The sequence below is a fragment of the Muscardinus avellanarius genome (assembly GCF_963383645.1).
Source record: "Muscardinus avellanarius genome assembly, chromosome: 5".
Classification (NCBI taxonomy): Eukaryota; Metazoa; Chordata; class Mammalia; order Rodentia; family Gliridae; genus Muscardinus; species Muscardinus avellanarius.
Genome location: NC_137790.1, coordinates 122162365 through 122189341, shown reverse-complemented (window position 1 = coordinate 122189341; position 26977 = coordinate 122162365). Strand labels below are relative to the sequence as shown.

At 37.3% G+C, this 26977-nt stretch overlaps 1 protein-coding gene across 1 annotated transcript in view; it reads right to left on the bottom strand.

Moving 5' to 3' along the window:
* The window catches only part of RSRC1 (arginine and serine rich coiled-coil 1), a gene marked incomplete at its 3' end in the record, with an annotated part of 324240 nt that overhangs the window by 31442 nt on the left and 265821 nt on the right, over window positions 1–26977 (bottom strand). The window contains exon 7 of the mRNA XM_080696809.1: window positions 23252–23320. Within this exon, the coding sequence (XP_080552935.1) occupies window positions 23252–23320 (69 nt within the window). The remainder of the gene's footprint in view (window positions 1–23251; window positions 23321–26977) is intronic.

The window sequence follows — 26977 nt, the reverse complement described above, 5'->3', positions numbered from 1 at the left end:
TCTCTTTGGGAATATTGGAGATAATGTTATTTAGTTTCTTGTGATGAGGGAACATTTACTTTCACACATTACCTCACTATTCCCTAGTCTGAAAACTCAACCACATTATCTTTCTAAGGCTAATAAGATACCAATCCCTTCTCTTAAATTTTCCTAAGACTTTAATCTCTTAAAAGTGATATTAGCATCAATGGCTTATTTAATAGTAGAGTAATACTATATAATTTCTTTTTAAGTACGATTGGCATTTGACCCTAGATTAATAATACAACATTTTACATAATATAAATATATCTTTGCCATCATATATATCATACTAAGTTTTAAACTAAGGTTATTTTAAATACTTACTGAGCTCCTATTTATGGTTTACTTTCTTATACATAGTGTAGAATTCTGTGGTGTGTCAGACCTACTGTAGCTTTATTTTGTATTGTTCTATACATTCTCATCTGCCCCAGAGTCTTTTTCCTTACCCAATGTAATAAAGAGATTAAGCCCACATATACAAAGCCCACAGCCAAGGCCAGATGTTGAGTGACCTCTCGAGACAGGCCTCCGCACCAGGTGGCTGAGCCGCCTAATGAGGTGGCCCGTGCTCGGGAGAGACGCGGCGCTGGACTGCAGGGACCTGCTCTCATCTGGTTGCTTAAAGATGCACACAGAAGGACTTGAAATCAAAGTAAAAATGAAATGGAATCAAAGCGTTCCCTTGTATATAGCAGATCCTTTGCTAAAAGTTTTAAATATTGTCTTCAAAATTAGGGCTGAAACACGTTTTATGTACTCTTGGTGATAACATTAAATCTACCTCCAACTTTTCTAAGAGTGGTAAAAGTGAAAATAATCAACTATTTAATAAAGCAGATTAAAATATAAGCTTAATTTCTAAAGACTTACTATGTTTCTTATGTTGAAAAGCTTTAGAAATTTGAGTTCAGTTTAGTGCTATCACAACAAACTCAGAAAATGCAGTGACCATAAAGCATGAATGACCTTAGGCAATACCTAACAAACCTAAGAGCATTTTAATATATGTTCTTATCACCAAGTGAAGCACTTTAAGTTATTACAGCTAGGCTGTATGACCTCATGCAATTGAATCATGCTAGGGCAAAATAGGCTAATGTCTTTGATAGCAATTAGATAAAGACAGGATGTTAACTTTTACTTTAAGAAGTGTTAAACAAAAGGACTCATCTCCTGGCTTAACTTAGTTAGAAATAAGCTACTCATTTAACAGTAGAGGTTAATATGGGAATGGCCTCTTTCATCTGTCAAAAAGAAAATTAATTTTATTTAAAAATTATCAGGTAATTTTATTTCTATAATGGACACTTTGCTGGAGTTTCTAATAACATCTTGGTACACTCTAATATCTAAGATGCCCTCTTTTTATTTATTTATTTATTTTTGGTGTTACCAGGGATTGAACCCATGGGTATTCTACTTCTGAGCTACACCCCAGTATTTTTTTAAAAAAATTTGAAATAGGGTGTCACTAAGTTACCTCATGCTGGCCTAGAACCTGCAATCCTCCTAGATACTAAAATTATAGGTGTGCACCATTGAGCCTAGATTTCTCTTAAATGTCTAAAATTTCCAACATGCTTAGAATTGGTTGAGCAAATCCCCTTGTCAGTCATCATCCGAAGGAATCATTTATCCGAGCAGAATATAGCAGGTCATGACAGAAAAATTAAATGATAAGAAGCAGTACAATAAAATAATGTGATATAGGTACTGATATCATATTTCATCAAATCTAAGATGCCACTGATTGTAATACATGGTTCTTTTATGTATTAGTAAGAAAGAAGTAGCTGTCAATTAAACTATGGTGCAATGCTCTCTTATCATTAGGCTTTTAAAATACTACAGTTCTTTGAGAAACATCACATTGTATCCAATAAATATGCACAATTATAAAGTGGCAATCAAAAGGAAACTTTAAAAAAAATTCCTGAGATAGCCTTGTTTAAGAAAGTGTTTCTATTATCTCTTAGGTTTTCTTCTAAGTTATTGATACATATTCTGAAAAAAAAATTATTTTTTTTGTGGTACCAGGGATGGAACCCAGGGACATTCTACTTCTGAGCTACACCCTCAGCCCTATTTTTTTATTCTTTATTTTGAAACAGGGTCTCACTGAGTTGCAAAGGACCTCACTAAGTGAACTGCAATCCTGTCTTGGTTTCCCAAATGCTGGGATTGCAAGCGTGCGCCACCACACCCAGCTTGCAAGTTTTTAAAATTTGGTTTTGTTTTTTGCAGTACTGAGGGTTGTACCCAGGGGTGCTTTACCATTGAGCCAACTCCTCAGTCCTTTTTATTTTATGACAAGGTCTTGCTAAGTTGCCCAGGCTGGCCTCAAACTTGTGATCCTCCTCCCTCAGCCTTCTGAGTTACTAGTTTTATAGGTGGGCACCACTGGATCCACTCTATTTAGCAAGTTTTATGCAGGCACTTTGATTTTTCTGAAGGTGACAGTAGAAGGTTTTTGGACTCCAATTAGGGACACACTCCTTTCTCAAGTAGTCCTTAAATGTTTTTCTGATAGGCAGTTGAAGGCTAGTTGACCCTTCACATGGATGGTTATAACAACCAAGCTCCCCAAAGAATAGACTGTGACATCAAGAGTCATGACTGCAGTGATTCTAAGATGACATTAACCCAAAGTACGTCTTAATTTCAAAGATGATAGAAAATTTTTAATGAAGGTATGCCTTAGTTTTAAAAAACACTGCTTGCTATTTTTCAGGGGTCTAAAGACACTCTGTATGGTAATCACAACATTTTGAAAATCATACAACTGGATATTTCAATGGGCACTAGCTGGTTACAAAACAAATATTATAAGATGTAAACGCACGCTTACATATTCATTCTCATAGTATGTAATTGGTTAGCTCAACTACTCGGGGCAGTTGCTTCAAAAACAAAACAAAACAAAAAACCCAAAGCACCCTCTGAATATAAACCCAGTATAAAACTGTTAAGTCCCAGTTCTGTTACTTAGCAGCTATAGGACCTTGAATAAGTCACTTAACTTTATAGTTTCTTCATTTATAAAACAGAGTAATACATACCTCTGGGCCATTGTGAGGTTAACACTGGTCAGCCATGTTCAGGTGCAGGTGCTGGTGCAGGCACTTGGTATCGCCACCCCCCCCCCCCCACTGTATCTGTTTACCCCAGGCTTGTTCAAACTGACAGATTTGAAAAATGTGAGCAATTTCCTCAAGGCATTCCCCAGTTCTCTCAGCTGCAAGCAATCTCTCCTTCTCAGGAGCAGTCTACCTGCATTTGTTTCCTGGAGCTTATTTTTACTTTGTTTCATACTTATTTATGCACATGACATATCCCTCTAATAGGCTGCAAAACTTTTTTTTTTTTTAAAGAATAAGAAGCTTGCCTAATTTATCTTCATAGCCCTAGCATTTAACATGGTGCCTGGAACAGATATGGGGATTTGCTCACAGAAGCCTAAAAATAAAAGAGTAATGCAGGTGTCTGGTTTCCATGCTGACCTCTCCCTTTGAACCATCATTACTAACCCTTAGAGGTCACTGCAGCTCAGCCAAAACTAGCAGTCAGGTAAGGACATTAGGATGTGACTTACCTAATAATTAGTATTACCTCAACCAGTACCTCCCACAAGGCTGATAGAGGGGAGGACATTTAAGAGAGTAATACACTGGCATTTTCTTAGTCTGAAAATATCTGTAATGGTTCTGGGGAAAGGACAAGGATGTGGTACTATACCACTAAGTATCTAGAGAAATGATAATCAGTATGCCTGCTAAATAGTCAAATAAGTACTTTTGGTGAAATGAAACTAATTTTTCTTTGATGCTCATAAATAAGCCTTTAATACCATGTCCTGACTAAATTATTTTAAGTAAAAGTATTTTATATGCATGGGGACTTCACATCAACCAGACTAAATTTTCCCCCCCATTTATTTAGTTTTGCAGTACTGGGGATGGAACCCAGGGGCATTGTACCCCGAGATATACCTCCTGCCCTATTTTTCAGTCTTTTTATTTTTGAAATAGGGTTTCACTAAATTGCAAAGGGCCTAGGTAGCCTAGACTGTCTGCAAACTGTGATCCTCTGGTCTCAGCCTTCCAAATGCTGGGATTACAAGCATGCACCAGCACACCCAGCTTCTTTTTTATTTAAAAAAATATATATATTTTTTGGCACTGGGGATTGAACCCAGGGACATTCCACCTCCGAGCTGCACCCTCAGCCTGATTTTTATTCTTTATTTTGGAATAGAGTCTCACTAAGTTGCTAAGGGCCTCTTCAAGTACTGGGATTACAAGCATGTGCCACCATGCCCTGCTTAAAATTCTTTTTTTAAAATACCAGCAAAGTTTGAATGGAAAGATAGGAGAGGAGGAAGGCTGATCTTGATTAATGAGGGTCTACATCTGAACATGTGTAAAATTATGAATATGACATGGTTAACCTGGACAACCACTGGTGGGAGGGGGGAAGGGAAAACGGGGGCGGGGGGGAAGAGGGTACCAAATATAGTTTAAATGTATACTATTTATGTTCAATAAAAAACTGTTAAAAAATAAAAAAATAAAAACCTGAAAAAAAGTTAGAATTTTTCTACAACTTTTATTAAATGAAAATGTCTTAAAGGAAAATGTCTTCAAATAAAAACCAAGTAATTGAAAAAAAAAACCACCTAATTTATGAAAGTCAACTTGTATTGGAAAATGATAAGCACATGTGCACTTATCATATAACTAAAAATAACTCACAATCCTTTAAACATAACTTTGGGGTGGTACATTTACCACTTTTAAAAATGTAGCCAGATAGTTAATGTTGGATATGAGAAAAAACAAAAAACAAAAACCACAAACCTCAGAGCTCCAACATTGACACACTAGTTGGAAGAAAGATTCCTGAACGGAAAGTACGATTTAATGCTCGGTATATGTGATTTAATTCTCAGAAGGAACTGATCAGAAACACAATTTATTGAAAATGGGCTCTTTTTAGGACTGTTTGTTCAACAGTTTGGTAAAATGTTTAGTTTTGTATAATCAAGAAAAACTGTCATATTGAGAATTTCTATCTTTGATTTTATGATCTAGCAAATATACTTGCTTATTGCAAGTGGAAGAGCTAAAACTGGAACCTCTCATTATATAGAGCAACTATGGCAAATGTTAAATCAAATTACAGATGAGCTATCTCACAACTCTTAAGCTTAAAGTTCTCCACCATTATGTCTTTATGTTTCTATTTTAATTAGTAATTAGGATTTTCCTTGAAAAATGTTTTTTAAAACTTGTTTATAAATCATTTTAGCATCAAGCATTAAATATTTAACTGAAAAATTTCTACCTCCAAAAAGCACAAAAATATACTCTGCCAGAGAACTGCCTGCAGAGATAGAATGCATATATATATATATATATATATATATATATATACTTGAAAATAGATATATAGCGTAATCATAATTTTCTCACATGACAATTTATTTTCGCATTTTACAGACCAGCAAATCTTCCCCATGGTATATGTGGATATTACTCCAGGTTTTGAACATCCTATACACCAATGGTTTGCTCATTTTTACTCAAAAATGTTTCTTATTTGTACTCACTCATTCTTTCTGCCCACGTGGGCCTCACTTCTAAGCCCATTCAAAATGATGTTTTCCAAGCATGTGCCACATGACTTGTTCATATAAATGGAGCAAATTAAACTGTCTCCACATATATCCTATCACATTTGTAGCCCTGATTTCTCTCTTTAGCACGTGGCCAAGACACCGTATTATCTGCCTGCAGAGGTTGACCTCAGGATATTAGATTCTGCCACATAGCTCTCTTGTACTAAACCGAGGGGAAACACTTAATCACCCCTGCCTTTTCAGGAAAAAATCAACTTTAAATTTGCCATGATGAAAAATCAATAAACCAGTAATTGCTTGGCTTATCATTGCATGGAGGAACAAATTGGGAAGCGAAGCTTAGCGTCCACACAGATTTCAGTGAGACACACGGAGTTTCAGGATCACTAAGCGAGAAAAGGAAAAGGTCTCAGAGTGATAATTAAATCTACTCATGCTGATTTTCTGCCAAATTTATTTCCCAGGAGTATATAAAAATGTTTCACTACTTACTAGCCAGGCATAACTAATCAAATCAACATTATACCAACATACAGGAGAAACAAAAGATGCAAATTCTAACTATAATCATCAGGATAATATATTCTTGAGAATAAATATATAAATATATAGTTACATTTAAAAATAAAACAACTCATTTGTCTTTCCAAAAATTAATTCTAGTTCTTTGCTATATAAATGTCCAGAGACATTTTAATTTACTCAGCAAATACCACACTTTAATTACTTTATAACCTTTTCTTCAGCTCCAAATTGTGAAAGTTTTCAATTAAGGAACAATGTTTAAAAATAAAGCCCAACATATCACACAGTAGATACCTTAGATTCCCAACATGTCTTTTTAGCTCCTTTCACCTGGGCTGTCCATTCTTTGCTAATGCGAATACGTGCTATCACATCTAAATTAGCCCACTAGTCTTATATATTTTCAGCATATTTTATGCGAACTACCAGATCCGTTGTCTAAATTAGGCTCCACATGTAACTACAGATCTATTACCTGAAATAAAATGAGGAATATACATCATCCTTATGACAAGGCAAACACACACCAAATGAAAATTTTGCTAAAAATATTTAACATCTTAAAAATGACTATTACTAATAGACCTAATTTAATGCAGCAAATTAGCATAGTTGCAATGGAAGTGCAAATGTAATCATGCTCAAACATTCACATTAAGAGGAGGAAGGAGGATGAGCTTTTTCTTTTTCTTTTCCTTTTGTTAAAAATGGTTTTATGTGTGTCCTTCAACTGGCTACTGGGACTATGATAATTAAAACATTCAAAACAGCACAAGCCCCCCAGTCTCTAATCTGAAGCTCAGGTCAGCTGTCTGTAGATTCTAATTTGTCCTCCATTTGTATTCATGACAAGAAAATACTGAATATTTAACAGCAAACCAGCAGGAGGGGGTATTGTGGGCTTAGAGGTTAAATAATTTGATTTCTGTGCAGATTACATGTAACATCCAACAACTAATCTCACACCTGATTTGGCAATACAATTACAATAAAAATAATGCAGGGACACCATAAGTATTAGAACTTTTGTTTTTCATGGGTTGGGAAACAATAACTATGTTTAAAGTATTACACTGTTTACCGTACTTCCATGGCCTACTTTACAAATCATGACAGTTGATAAAAAAAACACACCATAATTTCTATCTTCTTTTATGGCACTAGAAGTTCCATGAGATTTGCAAAGAAAACACAGGAATGTGGAGGGGACTCTAAAAAGTCTTCTGCTCCATTCTCCTGCCTCTAGGCAGGACCACATTGAAACAGAAGCTATGTTTTGATCTAAGATAAGCTTCCATCTGTTAAAAATCCAAGGTTTTTTTTTTTTTTTTTTTTAGGAGAATGAACTGCTTCTTAAGATTAAGAAAAGAATAATTAAGCAGAAAACTGAAAGTTGAAAAGCGCAACCTCCCCGTAACATCAAGATTTGATTACAAGTACTTCAAAATAAAGGTCGAAGGATATAATTGGATTAAGACTTACATTGCAAAGGTAAAATAGATTATTTAACTTGGGTCACATTAAAATATGCAGAAATGCAAATATATTTTGATTTCATAATTTTCAGTTTTGCATTGTTTTAATTTATCTTTTGGACAAGCCCTTCAGCAAATAAATCAACCTGTTTTGTTCCTCTACTGATTGGTAGCTTTCTCTTTGCAAATGTGAATTCATCAAACTAATTAGTTCGATACTGAAAAAGAATTAAATAATTTCAATAAAACTGAGGACAAAAACAAAGACAAGTATATCCATATAGTAAGTAGAAAATGTAGCATTAGAAGATTTCATTACACTCTCCTTCTAGATTGATAAGATGCAATGAGCTGCCTCCCCTCTGAGTTTTTGCGAATTCCTTAGGGAACCGTCATCTTTCATGTTTTAATTATTACACTAATCACCCTATGCTGGGTGCTGGGCATACCAAAGACAACACATAAGCATGGTTTCTGTAGCTCACATTCTACTGCAACACAAATTATTGCCATTATTTAAACGATAAAATACAGTGGAATCAATCCAATTAAAAAGAGAAAAAAATATAGAAAAAAAAAGCAGGACATCACCCACACTTTCAAGAAGTCTTAATTTATTTGTATCCAGATTTATTTAGTCTTTTTTTTTTTTTTTGGTACTGGGGATAGAATCTAGGGGCATTCTACCTCCAAGCTACATGCCCTGCCCTATATTTTTTATTTTTTTATTTTGAAACAGGGTTTCACTGAGTTGCAAAGGGCCTCACTAAGTAGCCGAAGCTGTTTGTGAACCGTGATCCTCCTGCCTCAGCCTCCGGAATGCTGGGATTATACGTGTATGCCACCAAACCCTGCCAGTTAGTCTTTTTTTTTTTTTTTTTAACCACTTTTCTAGTCTGGTGTGGTGGCACACTCTTGTAACCCCAGCCTCAGCTATCACTTAGTGAGGCCCTTTGCAACTCAGTGAGACCTTGTTTCAAAATAAAGAATAAAAAATAGGGCTGGGGGTATAGCTCAGAGGTAGAATACCCCTGGGTTCCATCCCCAGTACTGCAACAAACAAACAAACAAACAAACAAACAAACAACACTTTTCTTTTACTTGTTTCCTACCCTCTCTAGTTTGTGACACCACAATTCTGGTCTATCTCTTTCAAGAACTGCAGACATCCATGTAGTTGACCAAACTGAATTTAAAACTCACAGATCTTGCTGGGCGTTGTGGCACATGCTTGTAATCCCTGTGCTTGGGAGGCTGAGACAGGAGGATCGTGTAGGTTTGAAGCCAGCCTTAGCTGGCTTAAGAGACCCTGTTTCTAAATAAAATATAAAATAGGTCTGAGAGTGTAGCCCGGAGGTAGAAGGCCCCTGGGTTCCATCCCCAGTACCACCACCAAAAAAAAAAACAAAAAAAAAAAAAACAAAAACCAAACAACAACAACAACAACAACAACAAAACCCTCATAGATCTTCCCAAAACATGTGATGAAATTTTTGTTCTCGTGTGGTTTGTTAAAATAACAATTTGAGCTGGGCATGGTGCAGCATGCGTTTAATCCCAGCATTTGGGAGGCTGAGACAGGAAGGTTGTGGTTCTCAAACAAGCCTCAGCTACTTAGTGAGGCCCTTTGCAACTCAGTGAGACCCTGTTTCAAAATAAAGAATAAAATATAGGGCTGGGGGTGTCGCTAGGAGGTAGAAAGCCCCTGATTCCATCCCCAGTATAAATAAATAAATAAGTAAATAAATGACAATTTGAGATTCAACTTTCCAATTTGAGAAAATCATGAATATTTACTCAGTGAGCAAGTTTTTATGAGGACCTGGGTTATCTTTTAGTACTGAGCTGTGTGAACAGAGCAGCATACACATGGTAGCTGGATACACAGAGCAGAAGCACCCACTCTGGCTGATGGGGACTAGAGGGTGCTGGGACCAGAAAAGGTTTTTTTCTGACACATATGACTCAGGTGTTAAAGAACAGTCTGGGCATTTCAAGGAAAGTGGTAAAGCACTCTCTGGGGCTCAGAAACAGGAAAATATAAGTGATCCTACTTTCTAGCAGACAATAAGCTGGCTCACTAGAATAAAGGTCAAACCCTCCTTTTCAAACAGCAAAGTATTAGCTGGGTATGGTGGTGCACACCTGCAATCTCAGTACGTGGGAGGCTGAGACAAGGGATCACAGGTTCAAGGGTAGTCTCGGCAGTTTAGCAATATTTAAGAAAAATATTTACCATATTTAATAAAAAATAAAAATAAAAAAGAGTGGGGTTGGGGGTAAAGGGCCTGGGGTAATAACTTGGAGCTAGAATGCCTGTGGGTTCAATTCTCAGTACTACAAAACAAAAACCAAACCAAACCAAAATCTAACAGGGTGTTTTCCTGCCTCTGCAGGCCTTTTTGAAAGCTCAGAGAAAATTTTCTTCTAAATCTTTGTTTGGAAATCTTTAATTCAGTTGAATTAGATTCAGATGAACAGTTTCAAGGGTCTTTATTCTTTTCCCCAGGTTTCACAGTTTCTCTGTGAGTATACCTGTGATAGTGTGCTCTGGGATATGCAGATGACAGCCCTCTGGACAGTCACCTCATGATAATGAATTAAACCATCTGTAAAGGCATACTGATAATATCCTGTAACCAGTCACAAACTTTAAATGCAACCTAAGGAGGTTTATTTATTTATTTGTTTTTTGTGGTACTGGGGGTGGAACCCAGGGGCTTTTCTATCCCCAGGCAATACTCCCAGACCTATTTTATATTTTATTTGGAAACAGGGTCTCACTAAGTTGTGGAGAGCCTCACTCAGTAGCTGAGGCTGGCTTCGAACCTGTGTGGTCCTCCTGTGTCAGCCTCCCAAGTGCGTCTTACAAGTGTGCGCCTCCATGCCTGGCTATTTATTTATTTTTAAATGTAATTTATTTTGGCTCATAGGATAATGCTTGGTCCCCAGCCAGGCACTACTGGGAGGCGGGGCATAGTGGGAAGACATCTGGTGATTGGTTCTGTCCTGGGAGGAATACTGGGACCCTGCCTTCTTTGTGTCTCCTCTTTGCTTTCTGGCAGTCATGAGGTGAGTGGCTTCCTTGGCCACATGTTCCTGTCATAATGCACTGTGCTGCCACGGGCCTGAAAAAAGAGGCCCAAGTAAACGTGGACTGGGACTCTGAAACTGTGTGCCAGGATAAACCTTTTTCCTTTCAAGTTGATCATCTCGGGTATTCTGTTATAGTAGCACAAAGCTAACACACTGCTGAAGCAGAATTTATAGAAGCAAGCCCTTCTCTACCTAAGCATTGAGGCAAACTGAGGAATTTGCATTTTAAAAGCTTCCCAGGTGACTTGTGATAGTTTGGTAAGCATTATTGTAAGGGGCAATATTATGGTTTGGATATGGGACGCCCCCCCCCCCCACGAAAAGCTCATGTGTTGGCAATGCAGTAAAGTTCAGAGGTGAAATAACTAAGTCACGAGGGCGCTCCTCACTGATGGACTAGTGACGTGGGCGCTCGTCTGGGTGGCAACTGTAGGCAGGTAGGGTGTGGCAGGGGGTGGGTCCCTGGGGGCATGGCCTGGGGGACCCCATCTGTTCCTTGAACCTTCTCTTTTCTGCTTCCTGGCTTCCACAAGCTGAGTGGCTTTCTCGTCCTGCCCTGCTCATGATGTTCCTGCCTTGGAGCTGGCTGACCATGGGCTGAACCTCTGACACCATGGGCCAAATAAGTCTTTCTTCCTTCAAGTTGATCTTGTTAGGTATTTTGGCCACACTGATGACAAGCTGACTAACAGTGACAAAAATGGGGGAAGAAAGTAGACTCGTAAGGCTGCTGCTCCTTCCTCTGGGGCTGGAACCCAGGGGCACTTGACCTCCAACCTACACCCCGCCCAATTTTTTATTCTTTATTTTTAAACAGGGTCTCACTAAGTTGTGAAGGGCGTCTCTAAGTAGCTAAAGCTGTCTGCGAACTGCGATCCTCCTGTGTCAGCCTCCCAAATGCTAGGATTACAAGCATGCGCCATCACGCCCGGCTTACAATTCAATGACTTTTGGAAATCATCATAACAATCTAGTTCTACAGCATTTTGACCATTCCTAAAATAATCCTTTTTTTTTTTTTTTTTTTGTAGTGCTTGGGATTGAACCCAGGGGCATTCTACCTCCAAGCCATACCCCCAGCCCAATTTTACTTTAATCTTTATTTTGAAACAGAGCCTCACTAAGTAGCTGAGGCTGGCCACAAACCCAGATCTTCCTGTCTCAGCCTCCCAAGTACTGGGACTACAAGCACGTGCCACCATGCCCAGCTCCAGAAGAATCCTTTTAACAAATATTTTCTGTTTTTAGCCCAGCAAAACAGTAATATGATTTGTGGACATGTGCCTATTCTGAACATTCATATATACAGAGCCACATGGTACATATCTTTTGAAGCCTGATACTTTAACCTAGCATGAAAAACATGCTCATTCATTTCATAACATATATCAGTAGTCCATTCCTTTTTATGGACGAAAAGTTCCATTAGATGGCTGGCATGGTGGCCATGCCTGCAATACCAGTTACATAGAAGGCTGGGGCAGGAAGATCGCAGGTTTAAGGCCAGCATGCGCAACTTTGTGAGACCCTCCCTCAAAATAAAATTAAAGGGGGTGAGGGGACATGGGAACAACTCAGCAACAATGTGCTTACCATGTGATAAGGCCATGGACTCAATCTACAGTACTGTAAAAATCAAAACAAAACCCCAAAACATATTTCACTGATGGATATACGCATTGTATCAATTTGCCAAATAATGGTTATTTAAATTGTCTCAACTTTTTGTGAATAATGTTTCTGTGACTATTTGTGTGCATGTCTCCAAGACTAAATATTGAGTAGACTAGCTGAGTCATATAGAAGATTTATATTTAATGTTTAAAATAACCGTTAAGCTGTTTTTCCAGGTGTCTGAGCCACTTTCTAGCTTTACAAATAATGCTCTAGCTCCTCTCCAGTTTCCCCACATCAGCACCTGCTACTGTCTTTTTGACTGCAGTCATCTTGGTGGGCGTGAAGTGGCATTTCACTATACTTTATATTTGGAATGAGGCTGCAGAATAAAGCATTAAATAATTTATCTTTTTATGAAAAATTAAGCAGTGGAGAAATCACTCAGATATGCTTTCTTTTAATAAGGATTAGGTAACTGACTCCTACAAATGTAGTCTGTGTGTATACAGCTGAATTCCTTCTTTTTTTCTGCTTAGCCTTTTCAGTATAACTTGGTTTCAAACAGTTCTTTCTTTGCATTAACAATATTAATTCTGATGCTTGGTGTGTCCAAACCACTTGATTATATGAGGACTTCTCGGAGTGCTTTACCTCTCTTGGGGTATCTAAATTGATTTTGAAGATCTAAAGGCAAATCAGAAAGTTCTTCCATGTTTTATTTTATATTGATAAGGCTAAATGAAGCTGAGCAACATTATATATGTATTCTAGTGAAGGATTCCTAAATAAGATTTGTACATGGAAAAAAAATCCATAACACATACCTTCTTTTCTTGTCCAAAATATGAACCAATTAAAGAAAAAATGGGATTTTCAGTAAAATTATGTTCAGATTAATGAATTAGTAATACTTTAGGAAAACTGCCCTTTTTTTGGTAACATATCTAAAGGACAGTTCTATTTTTTTTTTTTTTTTTTTTTTGTGGTACTGGGGTTCCTGGAAGCCCTTCTACCTCTGGGCTACATTCCCAGACACCTATTTTATATTTTTATTTGGAAACAGGGTCTCTTAAGCCAGCGAGGCTAGCTTTGAACTTGCGTGATCCTCCTGTCTCTGCCTCCCAAGCAAGGGGATTACAAGCATGTGCCACCACACTGGCCTATTTTTTTTTTAAATGTGTGTGTGTGGTACTGAGTATTGAACCCTGAGGCATTCTACCGCTGAACTGCACCACCAGCCCTTTTTAATTTTTTTTTTTTAAACAGGGTCTCACTAGGTTGCTGAGAATCTTGCTAAGTTGCTGAGACTGGCCTCAAACTTGTTATACTCTTGTCTCAGAATGTGCCACCATGCCCAGCCTAAAAGTTTTAAAACTTAAAAAAAGACAGGAAAAAAGACTGGGCAATTTTGTGGTTGCTAAAATACTTTCAGCATTAAATTCCAGCCTTAAATGAATCCATGTTAGGGTTGCATTTTCAGTCTGTTCCAGTAACTAAACAAACAAAAAATATAAACAGCAACAGAAAATTCTCTACTATAAAAGTCGTTTATTGAACCTTGTCCTTGATGGATATTTTCCATCTTCAAGAGCTCTGTGAGTTGGGCGTGGTGGCACAGGCTTGTAATCCCAGCATTCGGGAGGCTGAGACAGGAGAATCATGGTTCGCGGACAGCCTCAGCTACTTAGTGAGGTACTTTGAAACTCAGTGAGACCTTGTTTCAAAATAAATAAATAAATAAATAAATAATAATAATAATAATAATAATAATAATAAAAGACTGGAGGTGTCACTCAGTGGTAGAATGCCCCTGGGTTCCAGCCCACACACAAAAAAGGAGATCTGTTTTGAGGTTTATACTAAGAATTAATTTATCCTTTTATAAAATGAGATTAGTACTCTATCTTGCAGAATTGAGAAAAGTTAAATAACATATGCTTTTAGTGTTCATTGAAAATTATAAATACTATGCAAATAAAAGAAAGCCACTATTAGTCCCTCTCTGGCCTAAATGCCTTTATATCATGGTTTATAGCTCTGTTAATATAAATTCTATACATTTGCATAGATAACCTCCTTTTTATGCAGGTAAAATGAGCCAGGTGTGAGGGCCTCAGCAACTTAGACCCTGTTTCAAAATAAAATATAAAATAGGGCTGGGGGTGTAATTCAGAGGTAGAATGCTCCTGAGTTCAATCTTGAGTACCACAACCAACGAACCAACGAACCAACCAACCAACCAACCAACCCACCAACCAACCAACCAGTGAAATTGCTTTCCACAGATGTAGATCTGGTATTATACGCTTGGACTTCTTGTTTCTGTAGCTAGGAATCATATATGCATCACAGGAACTATTCTGCAGCATAGTTTCTTTAAAAGCACTATAGCAGTGGCACTTTATTTTGAAACAGGGTCTCACTGAGTTGCAAAGGACCTCACTAAGTAGCTGAGGCTGTTCTCAATCTGAGATCCTCCTGTCTCAGCCGCCCAAATGCTGGGATTACAAGCGTGCACCACTGTGCCCGGCAATCTCACTTTTTTTTATTTTATAAAAATATAGAGGATGCTATGAAAGTAAAAGTAAATATAATTTTATAGGGAATTGAGTATGGGAGAACTAATTCTTTGGAGTACTTTATGGCATATATCACCTGCCAGGCACTATTTATATTATTTTAAATATACCAACTCCAGTGAGCTGTTATTTTCAATAGCTTCATGGCACAGATGAGAACATCAAGGCACAGGCTAAGAGAATATTGCTGGGAATACAATTATTCTGCAGTATGGCTCTAGGTATGCAAAACTGCGCTGAAATGAAACAAAACAAAATAAAAAACAGGGAAACAAGAAATGCTTTATAAAGCATAAGACAGTTCCATACTAATATCACAACCCTATCTTTAATTGCTAGACTATTGTCATTCTTTTTAGTAGATGGAAAACTGGGGCTCAAAGGGGTCACCTAAGGCCACACAAGACCAGAAAACATGGCCCTTTTGAATTGACTGCATTTCATTATTTGTTTTCATGTTTATTTTCTGTCTTTTCCTGCTCTAGAACGTAAGCTCTTAGAGTGCTGGAGCCTTTTTTCTTTTTCAAGGACCTATTCATGTGGCACAGGGCACTGCCCAGCATGTAATTAATGTTAGATCAGTATTTTTTTTTAAATAAAAGTCACTAAAGGGATGAACAGTGAAAGAATAACCACAGTCTTTTGTGTTACAGTTCTGAGTAATCACAATAGTTTACATTTTTACAGTAGTTATGAAATGCTTTTTAAAGACTATATGCCATTTCCTATCATAACAATTTCAGGCAAATCTTATCATCCTCCCCACACAGTCATACTGAGGTCAAGTGACTAATCCAAGTGGAGCCAGGAGACAGCAGGGTGAGGGCTCTGGACCTCCTTCTCTCACCACAGCCAGAGGAAGCCGGGGGCGTGCCCACTCGGTTGCTGCTGATCCCAGACTGCACTGCTTCCCTGGGGCCACGCACTGTGGGCACCCATATATCAGCTTCCTAATGTTTAATTTACATTGGAAATATCTGGTTGAATAGAAAACCTATAGCTTTGAGTTAGTCTTGAAATTTGCTTGTAGAGAATAGAAACTAAATTGGTAAGGCCACGAGAGGCCCAACAGTGGTTAAATAGATGCCAGTATATCTGCATTTCATGTACAAGAACATCTTAACTAAAAATAAGTAAAATGTGATCTAAACCGGCTTCCAAATTTATACAGAATAGAGCAGAACATACATTAAGTAAAAACATAAGTACTGAACTTTTGGAAAAATAATATTTCTTTCTTTGCTAATAAATAACAACAACAACAAAGCCACAGCAGGTGGGTGCAGTGGTGCACACCTGTAATTCTGTTACTGAGGAGGCTGAAGTAGGAGGATGGCAAGCTCCAGGTCAGCCTAGACAAACTAGCAAAAATGTGCATCAAATTTAAAAAAAAAATATATATATATATATAAAGGGTTGACGGTGTAGCTCAATTACAGGGTGCCCCTTAGGTTCAGTTCCAGTACTGGGAATAAGAAAGAAAGAAAAAAGCACCTATTTCCTGGAAGCATCAAAACTACCGAGGAACAAATAGTTGATGCTATGTAATATGACTCAGATGAAATGATATACAAGAAAGGTTAAAATATTTAGCAATCAAGTTCTTGCAGACATGGGATCAAGGGGACTATAAAGGACAAATCATTGCTGTGGGAAGTGAGGCAAACGGCTAGGGTAAATGATGGAGTGCTTTTGAGTGGCTTTTGAGTAAAGAACACGACAAAAATATAGCGTAAGGCATTCAAGTTAAGCAGAATAATTTTCTTCTTAAAGAAAACAGCACTTTTAAAATAAAAACTAATGTCCTAAAAGACTCTAGAGATATTTTGGGAAAGAATACATTATTAAAGAGGTAGAATTATCCTTTCTGATACACAGGAATACTAATTTCCTAAAGGATACTTTAAATCTTGTAATAGAGCCACCTAATAAAGCAAGCCAAAGTCAGCAGAGGGGCACACTCTCCAGGTGTTCAAAACCAAGGAGAAATTAACCCTGCACATTACAGTGGGTGGCTGGTTCAGGACAAGGGCTAGAGAGGACAGTTTATTTCTGTCTAGTCTTACATCAAAATGCACCTGATTTTTTTTTTTTTTGCAGTCCTGGGGATGGAACTCAGGGGCGTTGTACCTCCAAGCTACACCCCCAGCCCCATTTTTATTCCTTTTCAATGTTGAAACTCAGTGTCTCACTGAGTTTGCTAAGTCGCTGAGGCTGTCCGATCCTCCGGTCTCAGCCTCCCGAATGCTGGGATTACAAGCGTGCGCCACCACGCACGGCTTAACAGTGACTCTTAAATGATACCCAAGGAGCTGTTAACTTTGCTCTTTTAATTTCACTGCGTCTTCTTATAAACAGTCTCCAGAAGGAACCTGAGATGTCAGAACTTCAAACATTCCATTTTTCTCTGGGTGTTAGGTGATTATCCTTAGTGGACAGAACAGGGATTTTAACAGGTCTCTCTCTCAGTGTGTAGGACTGCAAGTCACATGTGCTTTAGCTAGGCACCAAAACACAGGTACTGGCAAAACCTTGGAGAACTGGTTCTGAGGAACAGGAGGCTTGGGCTGGGCCCCTGTCTGTCTGAAGACTGGATGTGGAGGGATGCTGTGCTTTACATACCAGCCAGCCTGCCAGGAGCAGAGCAGATAGAAATGGTGAGGAAAGGACAAGGACCCCCTGCAAGTGCCTCTGCCTGGGGGAGGGGCACAGCCAAAACTCAGGCAGCAAGCCCCTGCTGCACAGCTACCTCAGCACACGAGCTGGGAGCTGGAGGGAGGGTTCAGAGAGGAAGGCAGGAGTAAACCACACTACTACACACCCCTGTTAAGGGCTGTGGTTCTGCAGGCTGTTTAGAGAGGGAGCATGCACTGGAATCAGACTGCCTGGGTCCATATCCTGGATTCACCACTTAAAAGTTCTACAGCTGGGCATGGTGGCGCACACTTGTAATCCTTGCTTGGTAGGTGGAGACAGGAGGATCATGTAGGTTTGAAGCCAACCTTGCTGGCTTAAAAGACCCTGTTTCCAAATAAAATAGGTCTGGGAGTATAGCCCAGAGGTAGAAGGGTTCCATCCCCAGTACCACCAAAAAAAAAAAAAAAAAAAAAAAAAAAAAAAAACCAAAAAAAAACCCAAACCAAACCAAAACCAAAACCAAAACCAAAAACAACAACAACAAAAAACAAACTCTACAGCAAGTGACTAGGAACTGTGCCCAGTTCCTCATCCTCTCAACAACACAGATACAACAACACACCTCTCACAGAGTTGGGAGAGTTTACGTAAGAGAGAGTTTAAGTTGGGAGAATTTACGTTGGAAGAGTTTCAGAGCACTGCTTGGCACCTTCTTTCCCCTTCAGTTCCCAGCATCTTCACCAATGGATTATGAGGGAAGGAGGAAGGAGGAAGGACAGGAAGAGAAAAAATAAATTAAGGCTAATCTCCATTACTTGTTAATTAACTGTAGCAAAAGTGCTGATGAATCTCTGCCTAAACAAATGAGACTTGAGGATTGCTCCAGGTCTCCATGTGAACTGCCTCATATTAGGTTCACATTTTCACTTTCCTCAACGGCTATAAATAATTTAAAATAGACTAACTTTTGGAAACAAAAATATTTTAAGTATAAAATAATTAACAGATAGGTAGAGCTATTTTGAATAAACACAAGAAGGAAAGAAATTCAAAAGCTACTTTATATCACAAATAAATTTATATTACAAAGAAGCCAAATATAAAAGACTACTATGCTTATAAATGGATTTAAAATACAATTAGTACCTTTACATGCATACCAAATACGAAATCAGATGTTCTTCCTAATATGCAAAAGCCAGTGACAAAATGGGTTATAGAAGGAACTCTAGATGAAGAAGCAGATACTAAAGATGAGCAAATAAGGTGACCTGGGGGCATGGGAGGGGAGAAGAGGGAAATTCTCTAAAGTTCATGATGTACATTAACAAACATAGCAAAGTCAATCACTAAGCCAAAAGGAGAAGGAAGGTGGGGGAGGGAACTGGGTAGAAATTGGGTAAGGGCTAATTGGGTGATGTGTGTATGTATGCCTCCACCATCTTGTACTCTATTAAGATGTATGACTACAATGCACCAATAAAAAGTTAAAAATTAATAAAAATGATGTAGAGTAAGAAAGGAAATATTTTTTCCTTTCTTTTTTTTCTGAGGTACACCCATGACCCTTTTTATTTTTTGTTTTGAAGCATGGTCTCCCTATTCAGCTGATGCTGTTCTTAAACCTGCAATTCACCTGTCTCAGCCTCCCAAGTACTGGATTCCAGGCATGGGCCACCACAGCCAGCAGAAAATACTTATTATTATTATTATTATTATTATTATTATTATTATTATGTGTGTGTGTGTGTGTGTGTGTGTGTGGTACCAGGGATTAAACCCAGGGACATTCTACCTCCGAGCTACACCCCCAGCCCGATTTTTTATTCTTTATTTTGAAACAGGGTCTCACTAGGTTGCAGAGAGCCTCACTAAGTAGCTGAGGCTAGCTGTGAGTTTGTGATCCTCCTGTCTCAGCTTTCCAAGTATTGGGATTACAAACCTGTGCCACCATGCCTGGCTGGAATACTTAATTTTTGTGTGTGTGTATGTATGGTACTGGGGATGAAACCCAGGGGCCTTCTGCCTCTGGGCTATACTCCCAGACCTATTTTATATATTATTTGGAAACAGGGTCTCACTAAGTTGCTGAGAGCCTTACTAAGTAGCTGAGGCTGGCTTCAAACCTGCAGGATCCTGCTGTCTCAGCCTCCTAAGTACTGGGATTAAAAGCGTGTGCTACCACTCCCAAATCAAAATGCTTACTTTTAAAGAAGGAATCTGTAAGCCTGAATATTCAGTTTACTTTCACTAACGGGAGTATCCTTTATGTAAGCCAAATAAAGTGAACAGAGTTATTAAATGACTCAAGAAAGAGGTCCAAATACAGTAGTGATGTCTGATACACCTAAAACCAACTCAGCTATATAAAAGGACCAGAAAAGGTACTCTGAATGGGTCCCATGTTAAGAGGATGGAAGGCAACCAGGTACCCTGGACAAATTTTGGTGTGTAGCCTTTTATCTTGCACATGATATTTGAAAACATAATTAGGATACAGATTTAAGGACACTCAAAGGAAAGAACTGCATAATAATCAGAATGAATTTGTAAGCACAGGTTTTTCTATGCTAATACAATAGCCTTTTGGAGATAATAGAGAGTAAATAAAGAGAGCTGGCTAGCAACTTTTATCTACCCTTTCACAATGCTTTCAACCCTCTGCTGCGTATCAGCATGTTTAGAAATTAAGAGATGAATTGTATAAATGATGTGACAGAATGAATGACTGATGGTTTATAAACTGGAAATAAAGGATTATTATTCTTTCAGGTACAGAAGTGCACACACATAGGCATACACATACTGATGCGTCTCAAGTTTCAGTCTGTGGCTTATACTAATTATGTGAAATAAAATAAATGTAGCTTATACATTAATCGCTTTCAGGGAAAAGTTACTTTGATAACATTCAACTATCTAGACAATCCATAAGAGAAAAATTTTGGAAGCAAACAATAAGAAAGAATTTAGCAAGTGATTTACTTTTACCTATAAAAATAAGCAAAAGAAACCTTATGAAGGGAAAACATACCTTTTATCTTTTGAAATTAGTGCCATATAGGTTATTTAACCAGCAGAAATTTTCTTCAACATTTGTGGTAATGATTTTTGTACTTATTTGTTACACAGAAAATTCAGTGAGGTCAGACCGAGATAAATCCATATTATCAAATACCAATAGTATTTTGACATTCCTTGGTTTCATTTTGCATGGCTGTAATTCATTAGGACAATAGCTTAATGGTAAGGTCTTGTTTTAGAGAAGGGATGTAATGAAGTTGGGTTATGCTTTCAATAAGATTATTTAGGATTCACTGCAAACCAAAGAGAAGTCATTTAAATGAGCATTTAAAAAATAGAAGACAAACTGGCTGTTCATTTATTCACTTATTCATGCAATAATTCCAGAAACTGAGTCTGATCATGTGTTAGGCCTCATGGCTACTAGGTCTTCTGCAATTCTGAAGTTTATGCTTCAGTTAGCATAAACTTGGAAGAGGCTAATTAAAACAGCTCTGATTGTAGGGATGTGCTTATTTGACAACTCTCAGGTACTACAATGGAAGAGGTGCCGTATACTGCGTACTAAGTACACGAACTGACTTGGCTAAAAATCTAAATTAAAGAACACTAAAAAGAATCACAATGCAAAGTTCAAGTTAAAGAATTCTTAGCAGTATTTTTTAAGGATACGATAAATTAATGAAAACATTACTAAAAATATGAATTGACAACATGTAAAGTAGGATTCTAAAATATTTTTTAAAGTTTCTTTCACTAGGTTAAGCATTCATATCATATTTATCACAATAATAAATTACCTAGCAATTTCAAAATCTGTGGTCATTATCAGTACCATTCTTTTTTAACCAATTATGGTTTAATCAAGATCTGAATCGACAGGATTAGGCTAATAATTACTACATCATATTTTCACTGTTGGTTGGTAATAAGCAGTCTTGTGATTTACAGTACCACAGTGTTTTATAAAGGCCATTATGTTATTAATTGCATGGATCAGAATGCCACATAACATAATAGTACTTTCTTTCTTTCTTTTTTTTTTTTAGTGCTGGGGATTGATTCCAGCAGCATTCTACCACCAAGATACACCCCCAGTGTAATTTTTTATTCTTTATTTTGAAACAGGGTCTCACTAAGTTGCAGAGGGCCTAAGTAGCTGAGGCTGGCCACGAACCCGGATCCTCCAGTCTCAGCCTCACAAATGCTGGGATTACAAGTGTGCACCACCACACTTTTCTTATATCACCACACAGCTCTTACATCTAGTATTTTGTCTATTTGTACTGTGATCATACAATAAGCATAATTGAGATCAGATAGATTTCTTACAATAGCAATGCCACAATGTGCATTTTATAAAGTCAAAAGAAGAGAATGCTACCATGGATTCTTGCCTTTGGGGTTCACTGGTTTTCTCTATATACCAAAATATTAGTTAATTCTGGATAAGAGTTAAAGTCAGGATTTTGGTGGTCAAATATGAGTGTACATTTATATGCATAAATCCATCTACATTAGGTTAAACATATTTATTTGTAGGGTTCTGCTGCCTAAACTTATAGAAAAATTTTTATGGCTTTGCTTTGAAGACTTGCATTTGATGGGATACTTCTTTCAGCATTCTGAACCATCATATTCAAGCATTTTAAACTCCACTGAATCTCAGCTTCCAATCTCTCAACTGGAAGCTGGGAGTACAATTTTTTTTTTTCTGGCTCTCATAGTAAAAGACATATATGTATTTAGGTAAAATGTTTACCTTTCAGACTTGAGTAACAGCACTCAAAATCAAAATTTTGGCTTACATTATCAGCCAAATTATCAGCTGATACATTATCAGCTTACATTAACTTCTCAAAAGCTCACAAAAGGAAATACTCTGTAAAGTGGCATGATTGCCCATCCAAGCAGATCATGGCTTTAACTTGCTGAGAAAGATCTGCCTGGGTCTCCCACACTGTGATCTCTAACAGTCTATAGAAAGCCTCTATGATGGAAGAAAGGACAAGTTTTCATTCACATAAACCACATATAGCAAACTAAAAGGAAATAAAAATGTGTTAGGGGAGATAAACATGTGTTAGCCTTATTTGTATAATGTGTGAGGGGATGGCCTAAATTTTATTAAAAGAAAATAATATTTCATCCATAAAAATTAAGACAAAAATTTCTTTATTTGAATTGTGACTATTTCTGACATTTCAGATTTTATTGTTCAAAATAAAAGCCTTAAAAAAGTCCTATTGGCAAGATAACTTTTTACCACTGCTAAAATATTTAAAATGAATACATAAATCCAACCCATTTCTATGACTAATTGTGATAATTCTTTGACTATATAGACAACAGTCAAAAGGAAACAAACCAACATCAGCCCTACTATATGAGTTTTATATTTTCTCAATTTCTATTACACGATGCTTGTAAACTAATCTCAGGCTAGCAGCCATCAGTGTCTGAAGCAATGAATATGGTCACAGTTTAGGTTCAATAGATGGCATGAGGTACCCCCCACACACACACACACACATCAAGGCATTAAATTATAGTCTATGGTCTATCCAGGGAATAGGGAAAATCATGCCAAAGAGTGACTCCTCAGAAAAGAAAGAAATATATGTTTTTACCTTCCTCCTTTCTTCTCTTTGCTTCTTCCTCATTTCTTTCTTTGGCTTTCAATGCTTCATCAGCTTTTGCTGTAATGAAAACAATAAGATGCCTGCATTTATCTTATGCCCATATTATGAGTGACAATACTGGGGATAGGAAGTGGAATTTCTGTGATGTGGTCAGAGAAAGAAAAGTGGCAGGTGAACATCTGAAAAAAATATTTACATTCTTCATTCAGAATAAATACCCACAATATTTATCTAGGACTTTTGAAGTTTTGGCCAATATAATTTCTGTACAAAAAATAAAGTATATTCGAGCAATGTAAGTTTAAATGATGACATATGAATTGGGAAAATTATCTGTTCATCTGATTTGTCAATGTAACCTTTGGAAGAAAATTCTGAAGCTATAATTCACATCTTAGATACAAGAAGCTCCCACTATCTATGGAACAGTATCAAATTAGGTAGCATATTCTTTTTTTATTGCACATCATAGTAATAGTTCTTTATTCATGTTATGACAGCATTTGGTAAAAAGAACCTTTTTCCCTCTAGAAACCTCTTCCCTTATTACTTAATTATCTACTAGTTGCTCAACTGCAGGGGTTTTCAAACACTTTACTACAGATGTTAAAGAAGATTAAAAATATACAGCACAGTAGCAAGGGACTATCAATATACTCTGTAAATTAATTAAATTTCTGTTCTAGCACATCATTTATTCCGAAGCATTAACGTCTCAAAGGAGCGATTCTCCTTTATTGCCGTCTCTCTGCCTGATGAGTGAACTAAGTGAAAATAAGTCTCTAATAGCATTATACTTGATGAAATATTAAGTTAAAAAAGTATTGCCTTGTCAGAAGAATCAAACTGTGCCAGCATTAAACTTTGGATAAGCCTTTATCATAATGATAACAGTGATGTAAACTGTGATTTAAAAAATAGACTTACTCTCCAATTTTTTGCTGCACAGAGCTTTTCTATATGAGATCAACACATCCTTCAGAAGTGTAAAAACTGGCTTCCAAGAAGAATTAAAAAAAAAACACATCTCATACAAAACTATTTTTCTTTAAAGTTTGATTTTTTTCACCATCAATATTGACACTTTTCTTAAAGTATGAAACCCATATAATGGTGTTATTAAGTGATATATCCAATTACAGAGACATCTGTTTCCATTTGCAAGCTTTTATACATACTTAGACTGCATTTAAAGTCATGAAATATTAAAACTTTTATGCCACTCTGTATCACTGCAAGAATCTATTAAATTAGATAATAAAAACAAACCACCAGTAACTCTAAAGACTTTTACTTCATTTACACTTTATTCTCCCTGGTAGAAGGACAAGGATAATAGAAATTCCATTTAAATTCAATTTTGGTTATATGTGTAATTGTAGATATACCCCTTGAGTCATGTAAAATGCTTGGCTTATGTTTCTTTCAAATTATCCCGCTCAGATTCACATTCTGCTCCTTACAACCATCTTCAATATGTATTAGCAAAGCTCATTAGACTGAAATTTAATAATGCAAACATCAGGTGGATTTCAAGAACCTCCATTAACAACGTAAGATGGATTGCTTATATATAGCTCTTGGCCAACTGGGCACAATTTAAATTCAATAACTAGCCTGCCTACATCTGATTTATTTATTTCACTGTGCTAGTTTGTCCTTTCTTGCCGATTTGTTGTTATACATGGACAATTCATTGGAATACTGTTTTGTATATTTTTATATAAATATGGCTCTGGTGCTGTGGTTAAATATTTTATGTAATTTGGCTTCATACTGTCAATCAAGATTCCCAACTAAATCAGTGCATGTGGCCCCATGTGTATAAAAAAATCTTTTGAATTACATTGAAATAACATAGATAACAATCTTACAAAGCACACATTTGAAACTTTCATCAATAATCAACATGTCCTCCACCAAGAATTAGGATGAATTCACTTGAAGAGAATGTTTATTCAAATTGAATCATTAGGATAAACTTCTCATTGATTATTAAAGGGCCCTGGAAGAAACATTCTTTCTTGCTTTCTAAGTGCTTTATGATATTATATTTTAAATGTGAGTAGAGGCAGAACTTACAGCCATTCATACATAATTTAGATTACCCTGAAAACTTCTGTATTGTCTAAACAGATGAAGAAACTGAATTTTATTAGATATTCCACAAAATCTGACACCATACAACACAACTAGTAAGTGGTAATACCTACTCTTACGATCCCTTTGGATTTCATAGTAGGAACTATTATAAAGCACATCATTTACCAAACTCTTTATATCTTCTACCAACCTCGTATACATCTCCTAATCCCTGGTCTCCCATTCTCTCAGGCCAAGAGTCTCTTGCAGGTGTTGCTTCCTGCACTACTCAACCTGGATGTTGTGCTTTGATTATTCCCACCAAAACACATTTTGAAATTTAGTCCCCATTGTGAGGTTTTAGAAGACAGGACCAGGTGGGATATCTGAGATGTGACTGGGTCAAGGGCTACCCTCATGACTACATTATTCTATTAATGAATTATTGGATTAATAGGTCAACAGGTTATCTTATGAGTGGGTCTCTGTCTCTTATATGTGCTCCTCATGAGATGTCCTACGCTACCTTAGGAGGGTGCTGAGTGTCCTTACCAGCAAGAAGGTCCATATCACTACTTCCTAGCTTGGGCATATTAGGGAAAACATGTCCCTTCTCTTTCTGTGCTTGACTAATCTCACTTAACATAATGTTCTCCAGTTCCTTCCATCTTCTTGCAAATGCTATTATTTTATTCTTCTTTAAATATAACATGGTTAACCTGGACATTCATGTATATTAACACTAAAATGACTAAGACAGCTGGGCGTGGTGGCACACGCTTGTAATCCCAGCGCTTGGGAGGCTGAGACAGGAGGATCACACGGGTTCGAAGCCAGCCTCAGCTACTTAGTGAGGCTCTCAGAAACGTAGTGAGACCCTGTTTCCAAATAGAATATAAAATAGGTCTGGGAGTATAGCTCGGGGGTAGAAAGCCCCTGGGTTCCTTCCCCAGTACCACCAAAAAAAAAAAAAAAAAAAAGTTAAAATGACTAAGACACTGGGCCCCAAGACAACCATTTCAACCCCATGCTTATAAACACTTGCATTTTCTATATTCCTTTGTTTTTGTGAAGTTATTACACACATAAAGCCATTTTCTTCCTGTTTTTTATGCACAGGCTCTCTACAAAACAATGTGTAAATGCTACTGTTTTACACACTGCCCAAAATCTCACGATTTAAAAATTAACACAGGTCCTTTCACATTGTTTCATCCCAGTCAGCATCCACAGTGGGTGTCTGTTTTCAGTACCATGTACTATGGTCTCTCCACTACAAATGACAATCATCTCACACAGCTTCCCTGATTCCCTGATATCCTTCAGCCTCATGCTCTCAGACTTATATGTTGATCAATTCTTCTTCATTGCCTTTGTAAGGTAGACCCATGCACTTATACCTTAAAACCAATTCCTTTCCATAACTTTCAGTTCTCTACTTTCAATGGTTCAAATGCTCTCTTTCTCTCAGATTATGCACACATTCAAGTTTCACAGACCCTGTAGCCTTTGCTCTTCTTCCAACTCAGCTTTTGCCCCTACAGCATCTGCCATTGTCCCTAAGAACTCTGTAATGGCCAGGTCTAATGGCTATCCTAGTTTGACCTTGTTACAGTCTCTCCATTTTTAAAA